Source organism: Rutilus rutilus (assembly GCF_951802725.1).
Source record: "Rutilus rutilus genome assembly, chromosome: 12".
NCBI lineage: Eukaryota > Metazoa > Chordata > Actinopteri > Cypriniformes > Leuciscidae > Rutilus > Rutilus rutilus.
This window is the reverse complement of record NC_140217.1, coordinates 30,199,335-30,217,392: the sequence shown is the minus strand read 5'-3', so window position 1 is coordinate 30,217,392 and position 18,058 is coordinate 30,199,335. Positions and strand designations below refer to the sequence as shown.

Sequence of the window (18,058 nt, the reverse complement as noted above, 5' to 3'; positions counted from 1 at the left end):
CAGTGATTTCATAAAAAAAGAGGATGACTCAGACCTAAAAAATGACCTCAAATGTCATCACTCATCCACATTCACATACAGGCGTGAGGGCATGTCTGAAAACACTGCCAACATCAATGGCTCACTGCTTACATGGGTCAATGCTTTGTTTGTCAGTGAGGAAATCTGATGCACTTTATATAGGTTAGATAAGCAAAACTGTTTCTTTTGGAAACTTGCAGCTTGCTCCTAAAGTTTTTTTTTATTAACCATTTAAATTTAAATTCTGTATTTTTAGATTTTCCAAAAGGGATCACCATTTGTCTCTGTGGGAGACATTTTGTCCCAATAACCACACACACACACACACGCGCGATGGTACATGGTAGGGTGAGGGACATTTCCGTCCATCAACTGGTCCAAAACTACATTTAAGTTGAACATGGCATTCACAAAAACAACCCATTTTACTTCCATAGGAAGATTTAATTGTATCCATTTAGTCCAGTCATTTTAAGCCAAAATGGGGGTCAACCTATAGGACAAATTGCATCAGAAGCAAACTCAACTGATTTTGTATCCTCAATAAAAAGCCCAGAAGAATCCCATTCGGGGAAAGTTTCGAAAAAGACCCAAATATAGCCTATTCATACGCCTGTTCATTCTTTTTCTAACGTGAATAGGGTAAAAATTGTAACCTTTAGATATCAGCATGAAAATTACTGAGTTGATTACTTACATCAAGACAAACAAAAAACGTATTTCAAGTTTTTTTGAAATCGTTTGTTTCTGGGGGATGAGTCTGAGGGAAGAACAGGAGACAATGGTAAGGAGAATGCAGAAGACAAAATGTAGGTAAAATAAAAAGTGAACCCCCAGAAACAGCCCAAACCCCCATCTCTGCAATAATAATTAATAAAGGCTGGTTTACAGTACTTCTTCCTGCCTCTGTGTATTAATGCTCATGGGTAGCCTAAATGGGTTCCATTCAGAAGTCTTTTACTGTTATGTCAACAAGATTCAACAAGACATTTGTACCTGGCTATACCCAGTGTTTAGATCTGTTGTGGTATTTATGCAAATTAGTACATACGTAATTTGCAATTTGTCCTACCTTTTTCCATAAAACGACTGGACTAATTTGCAATTAAATTGACTGTAAAAGTTCAAGTTAACAATGGACTGATGAAAGAAAACACGATTAAAGAAAATGCATTGTGGAAAATCTCCCAAAGTTTTAGGGGTAAGTCAGTGGGAAAAACTTGCTCTCTTGCTCCATCTACTGGTTTTAAATGATATCATTAAATTATTCAGTTGCATCTTGCATCAATGCATTTTGCTCCAGATTTACTAAACAGGGCAAATTAGCGTGATTCCGCAATCCTATTAAAGTGCTGATCGGCGTGGACAGTTCTGCGGGTAATGAGTAGTTTTATACAGTATCCAAACATGTAAAATTGGAAACCTGAAAAAAAAAAACCTGACTATAAAGTAAAAAAAAAATGTTAAACGACCGGCAGTAATTCATTGATGTAAACTAGGCTACTTAACTTTTTTGTCAAATTTGGCCATTTTGAATTAAAAAATATGCGTTCGAAATTGTGTTCCTTTAGGGAAGTCCTCCAATGCCTCTGGGCCCCCTACACAGTTCCCCTTTCCCCCACAAGCCACGCCCCAACAGGAAACACTGCTAACACTTATATTTTATACTGGGATATTTCTGGGGTGCCAATGCTTTTTCTTAGGATAGCAGTTGCCACCCCATGCCACCCCGGTAAGCGGTCTAACAGTGCTCGTCAATGCCAAAATGATTGAGATGGCCACTGAGATGTTTAGATGGCTATATTTCAATTGAAAATAGCAAATGCTATATCATTTCCTCAAAGTCAGGTCAGGATTGGTCAGCTGGCGAACCCACAAAATATTTTTATTAGGACATTCTGTGTTTTTGAGTCTCTCACATCCACTAGGGGGCCTCAGTAAACGTCAATAACAGTGAAATCAAATTTATTAAATTATTTTAATTAAATCATTAAATTTCAATCAATTACATTTTAATTAGCTAAATCATTGGGAGCCTTGCAAGATGCCAAGACATGGACAGGCTATCGATCTCAGCCCGCCAGACACTGAGCTGAGGAATGAAGAGATAGGAACCTCTGGGGAGGCTGTGGCAGGAACAGCCTTCACAGGAACCCATTGGCCTGCCATGAGAGGAGCTTCTGGGACCGTGACAGGCAGAGTTGCCAAGTCTGCTTATAATAGCCTACGCGACTTTGGGCTTCTTCTTTTTTTGGCAAGTCGTGTTAAAAAAAATCACGGGCCGTGGGTTGCGGTTTGTCTGGGCTTATTAAAAAAAAATATGGTTGCTTGTTAGGAAAATTTGACAAGCAACTTCGTTTCTTTACATTTATGGTCGCTGTTTTCTCCAATACATTGATTGACACTCTCCTTACAGCTAATAGCCAATCAGTGCAATAATAAAAGTGCTGTCGTGTAATTCTTCCTTCCATAAGAAGAATTCTACCATAACAAGTCAGCCCCGATAATTAGAAATTGTAGCCCCAGTATTTGAAATTCTTGCACTGCTCTGCTGCACTACATTATGCAGCACTTTTGTTAGGATGACAAAAAGGTTTAAAAGTGTGGATAGCCAAAGAGGACAAAATGTGTGAAACTAACATCTTATCTTGTAATTGCGTATAAACATGTTAATTACATGTTAAGACGTTAGTTTCATATGTTTTGGCCCCATTGGCCTTCCATAAAAAGTAAAAATTTTAGTCTGGTCTGACTCAATGGTCTAACAGCACTCGTCAATGTCAGGGTTTTTTTGTTCACAGAAGCAAAGCGTAAATTCCAACGCAAAGTGTCAGTTTAAAGCTGCAGTCTGTAACTTTTTTTGTGTTCAGAATGTACAAAAATTATATAATGAGTGTGTCACAGAGTCAGCCACACCGTCACAGCCCCAATCATCACTCAATCACCACGAATCAAACAAATAACCAATTCTGGATTCAAAATCCTGAATTTCACTGAAAGGTGACAAGGTTAAATCCCTGTGAATAAACTTCGTGCCTCTGTGTTATTTTATTCAGTTTCAAAACAAGGTTTATAGATGATAGGGAATTGCTGTAAGAAAATGTGGCCCTTATGTTTCAATTTATATGTCTAACATAGATTTAGTCTGAATAAAATAAAATAAAATGAGTTTAGTTTTAAATATAATGGGAAAAAATAATGAATTATTAACAAATTCATAAGAATGAACTATAAATACTAATCAAAAAGGCAAAATTGTATGATTTAATTGTTGGATACATTTAAAAGGGTATCACCTTTATAGTCAGGTTGTAATTAAATATGTTAACCTTTTATAAAGAGGGGTAATGTAAAATGGCTTAAAAAATCTAGATGTAGACTATTGCCTTAGTTTGGAGATTTCTTCCATGCATTTTTATTATTTTGCAGAGTATCCTGTAGATGGCAGTGATGTTGTTTTAGTACATCGGTTTCTTCTGAAGTGCATTTTCAGTATTGAATGAATGAACCTAATCTTTACATATGAATAGTAAATTCTTGTAAGATTACAGCAAACATTTTTAAAGTAAGTTTTAAAAGTCCAGCCTTAAAAGCAGACTTAAATGATATAGTCAAAGGTATAAATTGGGACTTCCCTGCTCGGTGAACCTGAAAGTGCTTGGAGGATTTTTTTCTTCACTAACAAAGGATCCAAGGTATGTGTAATTATGCAAAATGATGCAAGTAAAACAGCTCTAAATTGGTGCAACCTCAGTGCTTTGCATCTCTATAGGAAAGAACATACATGTTGAATGAATTAAAATGAAAAGACATTGGAAACATTTGGCTGCTGTGTGTGTAGTGTAGCCTTGAAGGCAGAAACCTCCGAGAACAAGTGGCGTAGGAAACGAGTGTAGTACAATAGGCTGGTGCGTGCAGCTCTGAAGTGGGCAATAGTGTGCCACACTCCTTGGTTTTGTGTGGCTGCCATGGCAACTTAACAATCACAAAGGCCAGTTACGTTTATGCATGTTTTTATGTTCGGTTGTTGTTGTTTTTTAAATACCAACCTCCCGAGTAATAAGATAAAGTAAAAATAAGATAAAATTGTCTAATGAAATAATAATGGAATAATAATAGTAATAAATATTCCCTCATAAATAATTAATTTGAATACATTAGTATTATTACTGAATCAATAGGGCTTACCTTCATTGTTGGGGGGTGCAAATCGGGCCCAAAATTTTCAAGTAGTGTGTAGCCAGCATAAAAATAACCATTTTTTTCTTAGTATAAAGAATATTTTAATAATCTAAACAACTTTTTTTCTACTATAAAGAACATTTTATGCAATGGAAAGATTCCATGGATGTTAAAGTTTCTTCATGTAACCATATGCCAATACATAACCTTTATGGCTAGAGTAGTACTCACTTGATATTAAGCTGTTAACAACATACTGAACTGTAAGTCAGAAAAAGAGTCAAGACTTTTTCCCATTCTTTGATTGAGATTGCTGTGATAATGGAAAGATGTGATGTTGTGCGTATGTTAAGGGATCTGACATTGCTTTTGCCTCTGTCCACCTCTTCAATTTGAGAGGTTGTTGAAAAACACAATCACTGCAGGAGTAATCAGGACACAAGGAGAAGAGAAAGGCTTGATGCTGATGGAGGATTAGGCTTACACACACACACACACCTCCACACACACATATCACTTCACTGCAATTACTCTGTCCTTGAATTTGAAATGCAGAGTGATTGGAATGATTACATTCATCTCTTCATTGTTTTTTCCTATATCATTACTAGAGGGGGCCGGGATACTTGTTGGCCTCAAAAAGAGTCAAAAACCACTTTGTGACAGGATTTATACAGACATCTTTATAGTTTTTTTTTTTTGGTATATAATGCCATATGTCAATGCTATATTTATTAGACAAGCACCAGACAAGCACACATGGTATGAGATTCGTTTCATCTTAGAAGTTACAATCCATTCATGCTAAGGTCTCCTAAATCTAATTTTGATTGAAATATTAATCGTGTTGTGAAATTCAATATATTTTCAAAGCCTTCTAATCAGCCTGGCTGAAATGAATTCCTGTGATGGGTTCATGTTTGCTGCTGTGGGAAGGTTGAGGCAGGTGAGTGTTCAAGCATTATGGTTGCCATAGCAACCTCTCATCGCCCTAAGAACACTATTGTCATAATCAGCACGTCTGTCAAAAGAGGGAAATCTGTCACATGGTCTGATGTTTACATGGAAACTCTGAAACACACAGATGTCCCATGCACTGCTACAAAAACTGATCTCCTAATTCAAAGAAAGATTCAGAGATAAATAACCATGTATAATTAAGTTTAACTATTGTTTTTTATTTTTTATTAACTTTAATTATCAGTAATATATTGTGCACACTTTAGGTCTCATAAGGATTTTAATAGTAGCTGCTTAACATATTGTATACATGCTGATATTAGAATTTGGTCATGCATGCCTAATGTAAGAAAAGTTTATGCGAATCTAAGCCGATATTACATTTTCAAGAAATCTGATGAAAAATATTCACTGTAATAAAAAAGAATCAAATTAAATCTGTGCATGTCCACATGCATAAATTAGTATTAATTATTTGAAATAAATGGAAACTGTGAGCAACTCAATAATTTCCACCAGCAAACAACACGTATAGCAATATTCTAATCTAATGGGAATAAATAAAGAATAATAACTAGAATATAGATGTTATTTGGAAAATGATGTGCACGTCTATAAAAACAGAGAGCTGTGTTCTTAGTTAGAAACTGGAGGATCATTTAACAGGTTGTTGAGCTGATTCTGTAGGAGATGTAGAGCAGAACAGGATAACAGCGTTTAATGCTCCGGGTCAAAGCTCTTCCCTTCAAAGGAACAGCAAAACTGCGCTGTAAAAAGCCATCCATACAGCCATCTTCCTAGCGTTATTCCTGCTCATTTGCGGGGTCCGCTTTACACACATTTGATTTGGCACAGGTTTTCACGTCGGATGCCCTGGGACAGATACAAACGTTACATATTGGTTGTTTTATGGGACTAAACATACACCTCCTACAAGCAAGTGCAATTTATATCCATGTACTTTGAAATGTAGGCCTATATGCTAGTGACTACAGCAGACTGACTTTCTAATCAAGCATGTGTTTTACAGTATTCCGAAATGTGCAATGGTATTAAACAGATCCACTGCGCAGCTTTTTATCAGTTCTGCCCGCGAGAGAGTGGCAGAAAAACAATATAATCGAATAATATTTTATAACAAAATATCGGGTTAGTCAGTGACCTCCTGCTGACCTTAAGTGAGCGACAGCTGCAGTGATTATAAAAGAAGCATTTTTGAGGACTTCATGGGAAATGTAGTTTTTCCAAAAACCTTCTGGAAACACAATACATTCTGCTCACTTCTGCCTCATAGCTCTTTCCCTGAAATATATCACAGTTTCCACAAATGCATTATCAAACTTTCTACACAGGTTCAGTTCACATGAGGTTTTAAAAAACCGGCGTGTGGGTGAATTGGAGTCATTTGCAATGATTTTGGGTGGAACAACATGGCAAAAAGTTTCAGTTTAGGGCGAATGCAGTCTTGGAACTATTATAGAGAGAGTGAATGCGAGTGAGCAAGAGAGATAGGCAGACAGTAGAGTGTTTAGAGATAGTGATTATCTTTACCTTCTGGCTGCTTGAGCTAAGAGGCTTTTAATTGATCTGAATGTTTCTGTACGTGATTCCAAACAAACACAGTGAGACTCAGTGATGGTTTTATTATCATAACTGAATACTTAATTAGTAAGTATAGATTTTTAAGTTAATGTCCATTGAGTATCTGTTCATTCAGTCCACAGTATAATCAATAGACATAAGGTGCATTTTAGATCAGTTACACACAAGAGTTAATCAGTATGTCTCAACACTGGTTGGAATAGGTGCCTTAATCTGAGTGAAAATTAAGGCCACAGTGGCATAACACTTGCGCCCAACAAGTATGCTAGTCAGATGTGGCTGCATTAAGCATCACCAGAAATGACTCCAGTAGGGTCTATTTAGAGACAAAACCGACAATTACCAGCTAATTATAGCACCTGTGTGAAAAGCAGATCTGGATTAGCTCATACTCTGCAGCGACATCATCAGTCGACTATAGTCACTATAGAAAAATATTTCTTAAGGTGGACTACATGATAGCTTTTCCCTAAAGGCTGCAGCAGTGACGTGCTGCCTCTGTCGCTCGGTGTCCTCGTGACATGAAAAGCTTCGCAGAAGCTGAGCTGAAGACACTTAGCTTCCTCTGAGATGCTGATAAGGGCAGCACTGCAGTAAATCAGATTGGTGGAATGTAAGAGAAACGTTTGGATGAAAATGGACTTGTTTCTAATCAAAGTCTGTGCATATTATTCATATCTACATTCAGAAAAAAAGGTACAACAGGTGTCACTGGGGCGGTACCCTCTCAAAAGGTACACCTTTGTACCTAAAGAATGCATGTTGGTACTCCAAAGGTACATATTGGTACCAAAAGTGCACATATTAGTACCTAAATGGTACATATTGGAACCTTTTGAAAGGATACCACCACAGGGACAGCTTTTGTACCTTGTTTTCTGAGAGTGTATACGGCTTCCCCTTGAGGGGAGTGTAAAAAATAAAGTGTAGTACCGTTTACTTGTTTGAATGATTAATGTTTCATGGTCTGCATTAAAAATATAAATAATGAATGAATGAATAAATACATAAATAAATGAATAAAAGGGGAAAATAAGAACACAATCATTCAGAGCTCAAAAATATCTTCCTAGATTTCAATCAGGTTAGAACAAAGATTGATATCCATTCCATGCTTTATAATTCAGATATTACGAATTACAAGGCTCTGCTGCTTCTGATATACCAAAATATATGAATTACATATTAATTCTTTAGTGTCATTTTTAATCAAGCTTGTGCAAACGAGGCAAAGCAAACTTGTAAAAATGTGAGGCTCACAATCACACAGGCCTATCTTGGCCATCAAAAATGTAATTACAATAGGGTATTTGTTTAGTAAAATAAAGGTAAGATGAACCTTTAATTCAGATTTTGGATCTTGCCTTGAGATCTGTGACAGATGGCAGATGTTAAAGGGCGGCTTAGTCCTTATTAGGGGAACTTAATAATTTTCTATTGGCAGGTGACATGCTATTAAAAGTTGTGTCTTTGCAAATGTTTCAATATATTATATATTAATTTCACTCACTCACTGACTCGCATGTGCTGTAAGGTCAGCTCAGTTTAACTGAAGCACACATAGGGCTGAGGCCAAGAAAGAGTATTAGGTGGCTCAGATAGGCACTCAGGCCTAATCTGGGATTAACAATACAGCTCCGCAGATTGCCTTAAGGATTTCTCAGGTCTCATTAGCATGGCTGGGATGACCATGTTGATGCCAGAGCTGGTGATATCGGTATAGTGGCACAAATGCCTGCCACTTTTTTCAGTCGATCACTAATCTCTCAAAGTGCTGGTTCATCAGGACAAGAACACTGCCTGGCAGCATAGAAAAATGTACAATCTGGACAATGCAATTATACAAACATAAATTAATTAAGATAAAAAAGCAACACATTTTAATATTATTTTCTGAAAAAAAAAAAAGTCAAAGGATGTAAATGTGTCAATTAAAATAAATCATAAAAAAAGGAAAGAAGAAAAAAAAAGAAAAGGAAAAGCAAACATTAACGTTTCAGTTTGTTGTAAAAAAAAGAAAGAAAAGGCATTGCTAATGAATATTAATTAGAAGACGAGCCCTACTCTCCGCCCACGATCACATCGAACGGTCATTGGAGGAGTATCCTTTAGCAGTCTAAATGTGGATATTTAGGAGACACACATTAGAAAAAGTGGATGAAAACTGATGTCCAAAAATGCAAACTCGAATTAGTCCTTTAAAAATGGGATTTTACATAACATTAAGCAGGATCGCCAACTGCTTAAACCAAAGAGCAACTTGAAAAGGATTTCTGGCTGAATCTGGTGCCCTAAATCTGTTGGACTATTAAATATTGTTGCTTCACAGGTAAGGTAAATCGATTACATATTTACTAGACTGATGTAAATGTTAACAATTGGCTTTAATTTTTTGTGTGTAAATGTCCCATACTTTGTTGTCTTTGTTGTTCGTTAGTGTTTCCGACAGCATTTGTTGACGAGTCGATAAATAACTCGACAAGTCACTAAAATATTGCATAATGCATCAATAAGGCTAGCAACAAATGGAAATGAGTTAAAAGGATTCCCTTTCAGAACAGCAGTGCGCAGCTTTCCAACTAAACCGTTTAGTCACAATAAACCAGTCCAGATTTTCACTTGTCGATTGGGGAAAGAATCATAGGCAATATAGACGTATTACATTACAATGTCAATGTTACCTACTGTAAAACCAGCCACCTTTACCATAAAGTAAAATGATATCTTAAATATGTAATTCTACTGTAATATATGAAAACATTTTTGTAGAAGGAAAATACTGAATTATCTTTTAATTTACATATAACAATAAATTATTACTTTATGTAAAATACATAATATTCTAACATTATACAGTTAATTTACTAACATACAAAGTTAGGAACTGGAAATACAGTCACCCCATAATGCTTGTAATTATCATCAATGTAATTTTACAGTGAAATTCTAGCAACCTCAAATTTTAGTACAGTACATTTAACAAGAAATACATTAATAATAATAATAATGTATTTACTCTGTTTAATTTACTCTGTAAGTTTGTGATTTAACATAATCACTGATTAAGCATTTAAAACAAAAGAATCAAGAGAGCTGGTTTTCCCTTTTAAATTTATGATGACCGTACAACGAATGGAAAGAAAGACCACCCTGGGCTTGTCAAAGTTTTGGACTTCAGATGCTCAGATGACAAGAACCCTGATGGAAATCAGGACTGCTGACAAGAAGTTGCTGCGTGTCCTCAGCATTAGCATCATTCTGGATTTGGAATAGATTACACGAATAGCATTGGTGGTGTTAGTCTAATTAGACTAATCTTCCCACAACGATACAATAAAACTAAACGTCATTAGATGGAGATCATCGTTCTTTTGGTCAAAGACCCTGAAGCCACAAAGCAATATTTTAGTGAAAAACCAGTTTAGAAAATTTACAGTCATTTTTGTTGCATATGAATAAGATGCTGTTTTTAATAAATGTATCACTCAGTTTAACCAAAAATAAATTTTCAACTAATTCTTGCTATATGCAGTTCACACTTTCTAAGACGTCTATATACATGGTGGCTTAATATCAAGTGGCTTAAAAGTACATCTGGGTCATGATCTAGCATAGAGATGGGCCGCTGATCTTGTTTAGTGTTTAAGCAGTAAGTATTTTTAGGTGATGTGTGTTTAGATGGCATTGCTGTCAGAGTAAAAATGGGTTTGCAGAGATCAAGTCAATAACAGGTTCTTGTAATCTCTTCAGATTTGAATTGAAAACGATTAAGATTTTTGCAAAATCGTACATATTTTACGAATTGGCCAATTCGTATGAATTCATACGAATGACCTACCCCTGACCCCGCCCCTAAACCTACCCATCACGTGGGTTTAGACAAATCGTACAAATTCGTACGAGTGAGGTCCAATTAGCCAATTTTTTATCATTCGTACGAATTCGTACGAATTGGTCGTGAGATAGCGTTGGAGCCTACAACGTTACTATCTGCAGTGATTTCATTAATGGCAGCCCATTGAAAGCCTTATTGCATTATGCTTTTGAGCATAATTTATTTTCTAAGATCAAAAACATGCTTTAAATGTTTAATAATTCATGCTTTTTTTGTTATGGTGTTGTCCTTTGTTTGTCCTTATTATCAAGCACTGGATGCCTAGAATAGACAAAGAAAGAAATGGCGAAGATTTGTACAGAGCAATCGTTCCCATCCCGACACAAGCTCTCGGTCCGAGCCTCTAAAGATGACCTGGATCAGACTGAAAATGGCATAAGCAGGTTAGAATAACAAGACATGACCTTAAAGGGTTATTTCAGCCAAAAATTGTAATTCTGTCATTAATTACTCACTCTCGTGTCACAAAAGCGTAAAACTTTCATTCATCTTTGGAACAAAAAATGATATTTTTGGTTCAATCTGAGAGCTTTCTGTCCCTCCATTGACAGCCTACGCAACTACCACTTTCAGGCCCCAGAAAGGTAGTAAATACATCTTTAAAGCATTCCATGTGACTCCAGTGGTTTAACCTCAATTTTATGAAACGACGCAAGTGCTTTGTATGTGCAAAAAAAAAAAAAACTGCTCTCGTCAACACAACACGCATGCGTCGTAGTGCTCTCGTGAGCGTGCGTTAGCGATTCATATTTTGTAAATATAGTGGTAAATTATGTTTTTATGCGCAAAAAAAGCACTCATATCGCTTCATAAAATTGAGGTTAAACCACTGGAGTCACATGGAATGCTTTAAAGATGTCTTTACTACCGTTCTGGGGCCTGGAAGTGGTAGTTGCGTAGGCTGTCAATGGAGGAACAGAAAGCTCTCAGATTGCATCAAAAAGATTTAAATTTTTTGTTCCAAAGATGAATGAAAGTCTCATGGGTTTGGAACGACATGAGGGTAATTGATGACAGAATTTTCCTTTTTGGGTGAACTAACCCTTTAAAAACGTCATATAGTACATTTATAATCCTTTTTGTGCATCATTTACAATGTAAATGTTTTTGTGCCAAAAAGAGTTTTAAATGGACAGTGAAATTTTTAAAAGTAATGACCTCTTCGCATATGAAACATGAAGCTCTTAACCGAAGGATGCGGGTTTGTCGTATGGTCAAATGTAGTTTGGACTCCTTCATCCTTTAATAACAGCTTTTTTAAAAATCTTTTTTGAAAAGTTCACAAAACAATATATGCTGAAAACAGCTGGAATTAGACTGAAATGATTTGGGATCTTGTTAATAATAAACTCTAAAAAGTAGCTCTATCGGAACATTTGGATTCTTCAGGAAGAGACAATATCATTCAAAAGTTTGGGGTCAGTAAGATTTTTTTTTTAAAAGAAATTAATGCTTTTATTTAGCAAGGATGCTTTAAATTAATCAAAAGTGACAGTAAAGACATTTATAATTACAAAAGATTTCTATTTCAAATAAATGCTGTTCTTTTGAACTTTACATTCTTCAAAGAATTATTATCTTCAAAGAAAAATTATTATCATGGTTTCCCCAAAAATATTAATCAGCACAACTGTTTTCAACATTGATAAGAAATTAGTTTCTTGAGCAGCAAATCAGCGTATCAGAATGATTTCTGAAGGATCATGTGACACTGAAGACTGGAGTAATGATGCTGAAAATTCAGATTTGCATCACAGGAATAAATTACATTTTAAAACATATTAAAATATAAATCAGCTATTTTAAATTGAAGTAATATTTCACAGTAGTAGCCTACTGTTTTTGCTGTAAAAAATGCAGCCTTGTTGAGCATAGAAGACTTCTTTCAAAAACATCAAAAATCTTACAGACCCCAAACCTTTGTATGCAAGTGCTACACTTTGTGCTTTTTCTGATTGAACAGAAATAAAACTAAGTTTGGATAACGTTCTCACATTTTATTCTAACTAGTTCTGGTGTTTTGCCATTTTTGCTGCTTAGTTTCAATAATTGAGTTCTGAAACATAATTCCCCCCACACCTTTTCTCAGGGCACATTCTCCATGTGAGGACACCTCCTCTGATATGCAGGGGATCATTTCTACTGGAACCAGTCAGTTTCAGGAGTCCAGGAGAAGCTCTTTCACAGGTGCTGGGGCTATGGCAAGGTAACATCCGAACTAAACCTTGAATCTAGTTCACCTTGTGAACCCTGATTACCACTAAACCAAGTCAAATGCACACTGAGCTGTAGACCTGTTGTTGTAAAATCTGATTTTAACACGGAAAGAAGTGAACCTCTCATCAACCAAGCCAACTAAATTTGAATGTGTTAAGTGCGCATTTGACCTGGGTGGAACAGAAAGCTACATACTGTATAAAGAGCTTGGAAGTGTTTCTGTTTGACATCTTACGGTCTCCCAGGCTCACCCAATTTCTGGTAATGCTGAGGAACTGGGCTTCACACAGAGAGGTTGAGCGTCCCGACTCCTTCTTGGAGCGATTCCGTGGACCTGACCTCAAAGACTTATCTAGCCGAGGAAGTAATGCCCGATCCTCTATAGGCCTTCCTGACAAGCCTCATAAGAGGAAGTAAGTCAAGATTTTCTGTACAGTTTCTTTGTACAGACAAAGATGCCTTTGGCATAACGTGGAGTCCTTGAAAATGAAAGATACGTGCAGAGAATCATGCTGGATCTGTGTGGAAAAATATCCGCATTGTGTGCAGATGATTCATAAAACAGATCACAGAGCTGAGGATTCATTACTTGTCGGACCAGAGGTTATAAAATGAAAACAGTATGTAGATTTCCATGTAGAAATGTCCTTTAGGTAAAACAGTATGGCAATAAATTGTAGAATAGAAACAGATGTTGACCGTAGATATAGATACTAAATCAGCAGTAGTGATGCTTATCCTAGAATCAGATCCCTCAGAATTTAATCCACAATAATAACACTAAAATTAATGACTTTTGCTCCTTAAGAAAAGCCAGTCATTGGCCTCTGGCAGTTTACAATATGAACAACTGCAACAACACAGATGAGTAAGTACCCTGTAGAAACAGCCCCACAAGATATAAACCCCTATTTAATACATTATAAATATTAACTAAAATATTTTATATGGTAGATACTAGATTGTAGAATCCTAAATAATGAATGAATGCTAATAGTGATGTATCTCAAATATGCAACTAAAAACAACAAATGATAGTCTGTCGTGTTTTGTATGAAGTTAGTACATTGCCTTCAGTGTTGAGTGAACATTGGTAGTGTTAATGGTAATGCTGCCCTCTGCAGGCTAACATGAGAGATTACTAGTGGTAGTTCACAGTAGTGACCCGTAGATTATTAATTCAAATAAAAACAACCCAAAATGTTACCTTCAGCAAAAAGGAGGACAAAAAGGAAGAAATAAAAAAAGATGAGAAAAAGGATGGAGACGTAAAGGAAGAGAAAAAAGATGAGAAGGAAGAGAAAAAAGACGAGAAAAAAGATGAGAAGGAAGAGAAAAAAGATGAAAAAAAGGATGAGAAAAAAGACGAAAAGAAGGATGATAAGAAAGATGATAAAAAGAAAGATGCTCCTCCTCCGCCGTGAGTATGCCACAGATGACATTTTAGTTTTAGTGACCGATATTGACACAGTAATATCTTAAGATGAATGCTGTGATTTAGTATACCTGTTTAAGTTTGAAAGCGGCCAGACGATAATCTAATATGCGTTTTAGGAAAGAAGTGTGGATCATGGACCCAGCCTCAGACAAGTATTACAGATGGCTTTCAATCATTGCAGCCCCAGTGTTTTACAACCTGATGATGCTGGTGACAAGGTCTGTTCATGCAGGATCTCTCATGACATCGATACATTTAGATGCGATGCGGAGAGATGTGGCATATGCTTCATTTTTCATATTTCTTCAGGGCCTGTTTTAATGAGCTTCAGAACACTTACACAATACTTTGGATCATCCTGGACTATTCGGCAGATGTAATCTACTACACAGACACATTTGTCAGAGCAAGAACAGGTATGGTGGTTACTCATTGAAAGAATAATATTGATGGAATATCTATTAAAGGGATAGTTCACTTTGAAATAAAATTTTGGTATGTTTTAGCTTACCTCAAGGGCATCCAAGATGTAGGTGTCTTTGTTTCCGCAGTAGTTTCAATTTTGATATTTTTAGGTCAAACCGTTCTTGTCTGTCAGTCATATAATGCAGGTCTATGGTCACTGTCTCAAAACACAAGCACAGAGTCCAAATTAAAACAATTCCCCATCGTCCAAATTAAACAATTCCCCATCATAAGTACACATTGATGGCCTAAGACACGAAACGAGCGGTTTGTGTGAGAAAACGAACAGTATTTATATCGTTGTTATCTCTTGAACACAGCACACGTCCAAATGATCTGACGGCGCGGGCGGGTATAGATATATACATAGATGTCGCCTTGGCTACTGCAGTTCATTGGAACGAAACCGTAGCCAAGCGACATCTAGTGTATATATGTATACACTAGATGTCGCCTTGGCTACTGCAGTTCATTGGAACGAAACCGTAGCCAAGGCGACATCTATGTATATATCTATACCCGCCCGCGCCGTCAGATCATTTGGACGTGTGCTGTTTTCAAGAGATAACAACGATATAAATACTGTTCGTTTTCTCACACAAACCACTCGTTTCGTGTCTTAGGCCATCAATGTGTACTTACGATGGGGAATTGTTTAATTTGGACGATGGGGAATTGTTTTAATTTGGACTCTGTGCTTGTGTTTTGAGACAGTGACCATCTACCTGCATTATATGACTGACAGACAAGAACGGTTTGACCTAAAAATATCAAAATTGAAACTACTGCGGAAACAAAGACACCTACATCTTGGATGCCCTTGAGGTAAGCTAAAACATATCAAAAATTAATTTCAAAGTGAACTATCCCTTTAAATAGGATTAATATTAAATATTATAACACACTACCATTCAATAGTTTGGGGTCAGTTAGTTTATTTATGATAGAAAATAATACCGTTATTAAGCAAGGACACGTTAAATTGATCTAAAGTGACAATAAAGGCTTTTACATTGTTACAGAAAAATCGGATAAATGCTGTTCTTTTGAAAGAATCCTAAAAAAAAAAGTATTTTAATTCTTTTGTTTCATGAGGTGTGCTTATTATGTTAGTAAAATTTCATAATTCAGAAATAAAATGATTTGAATGCTCTGTTGGAAGGGGCGTGTCTGCTATGAGACCTCAATGTAAACACTCAATGCTATGATTGGCTAAAATCTTTGCATATGAAATAAATATTACATGTGGAACTCTCAAAATCTTTTACTATTTACTATTACTGCTGTTGAGATGAACTATTGATAGCATTATATTTAGATCTACTGTAGCTGATGACAGACATGTCTGTTGAGTGCATGAATGCAGTGATCTCATTGATTTCTGCACCTTCATGAATGCTTTCATGATAAATAAGTGTAAAAACGAGATTCAATGTGCAGTGTAGACAGCATCATTGATTATAACCGGGATCATTTTCATACTAAGAGAAACAATGTGAAGTTGACAATTTAGTCACTGGCTTTATTTACTGACGCATAAACAGCAGTAAAATGATTGTGAGACAAAGAACGTCTGACTGTACATGAATCCTTACATATCAGAAATCACTGATCACAGATTAAGCATTAGAATTTAACACGGTTACTTAAATATTGTGGCATTACTGTCAAGGTCCATATCTTACTGTAAAAGTCTTTTTGCGAAGCCTGCACCAAAATTGCAGCTGATTATCAAAGAATCCAGTTAAATGTACCGAACAAACAAATAATATTTCACAATATTACTGTTCAACTGTATCTGTAAACAAATAATAGCAGCCTTAGTTAGCATAAGAGACTTTCAAAAACATTATGAAATCTTACCAATCTTAAAAACCTTTTGAATTAATGTATATATTTGATATTAACAAGCATTACAACTAGATAGTACACTGTTACACAAAGCTTGTTACATTGTTATTCTTTTATTTTTAACATTTTTATTGTCATTTTCAGGGTTCTTGGAGCAGGGTCTTCTTGTCAAAGACGGCAAGAAGTTGATGGATCATTACAAGACAATCCCACAGTTTAAATACGACATGCTCTCAATGATCCCGACAGATATATTAATGCTGAAAGTGGGATTCAACAATCCTGAACTCCGCTTCAACCGCCTCTTCAAAATGGCACGTCTCTTCGAGTTCTTTGACCGCACAGAAACGCGAACAAACTTTCCGAACATTTTCCGTATTAGCAACCTCGTACTTTACATCCTGATTATTATTCACTGGAACGCTTGCATTTTCTTTGCAATATCAAAAACGATTGGTTTTGGAACTGACACATGGGTATATCCTAACATCAGCCACCCTGAATATGGCCGCTTGGCCAGAAAATACATCTACTGTCTGTACTGGTCCACTCTCACTCTCACCACCATTGGAGAAACGCCACCTCCCGTTAGAGATATTGAATACTTGTTTGTCGTTATGGACTTCCTCATTGGAGTGTTGATTTTCGCTACCATCGTCGGTAACGTCGGCGCCATGATCTCCAACATGAACGCTTCTCGTGCTGAATTTCAGGCTAAGATCGACTCCATCAAGCAGTACATGCAGTTCCGTAAGGTCAGCAAGGACCTGGAGGCCAGGGTCATCAAATGGTTTGACTACCTTTGGACGGAGAAGAAAACCTGTGATGAGAAGGAAGTCTTAAAGAATCTCCCAGACAAGCTCAAAGCTGAGATAGCCATCAATGTCCATTTAGACACGCTAAAGAAGGTGCGAATCTTCCAGGATTGTGAAGCGGGACTTCTTATAGAGTTGGTGTTGAAGCTGCAACCTCAGGTGTTCAGTCCTGGAGATTACATATGTAAGAAGGGCGACATCGGCCGAGAAATGTACATCATCAAGGAAGGAAAGCTTGCTGTAGTGGCCGATGATGGCGTCACGCAGTTTGTGGTGCTCAGTGACGGCGCTTACTTCGGAGAAATCAGTATCCTTGGAATCAAAGGCAGTAAAGCCGGTAACAGAAGAACGGCAAACATTCGTAGCGTCGGCTATTCTGACCTCTTCGCCCTGTCTAAAGATGATCTCGTGGAAGCGCTTACCGAGTACCCAGATGCCAAAAAAGCCCTGGAGGAGAAAGGAAAGGCTATTTTAAGAAAAGACAACCTTCTTGATGAGGCGGTGGCAAGCGCAGGCGCAGATCCCAAAGATCTGGACGAGAAGATTCAACGCCTAGAGGGCAACCTTGAAATCATGACTGGCAAATTTGCCAAGCTCATGGCAGAGTACACG

The 18,058-nt window shown here is 36.7% G+C and overlaps 1 protein-coding gene across 1 annotated transcript; it reads left to right on the top strand.

Moving 5' to 3' along the window:
* Positions 1 to 8,375: 8,375 nt before the first annotated feature.
* cnga3a (cyclic nucleotide gated channel subunit alpha 3a) lies at positions 8,376 to 18,058 on the top strand (the record flags this gene model as incomplete). Its single annotated transcript, XM_084426935.1, has 9 exons — positions 8,376 to 9,099; positions 10,912 to 11,043; positions 12,750 to 12,866; positions 13,123 to 13,290; positions 13,686 to 13,745; positions 14,091 to 14,297; positions 14,432 to 14,533; positions 14,625 to 14,731; positions 16,776 to 18,058. Coding segments are annotated over exons 2-9 (2,145 nt in total), but the record flags the coding sequence as incomplete, so codon positions are not given.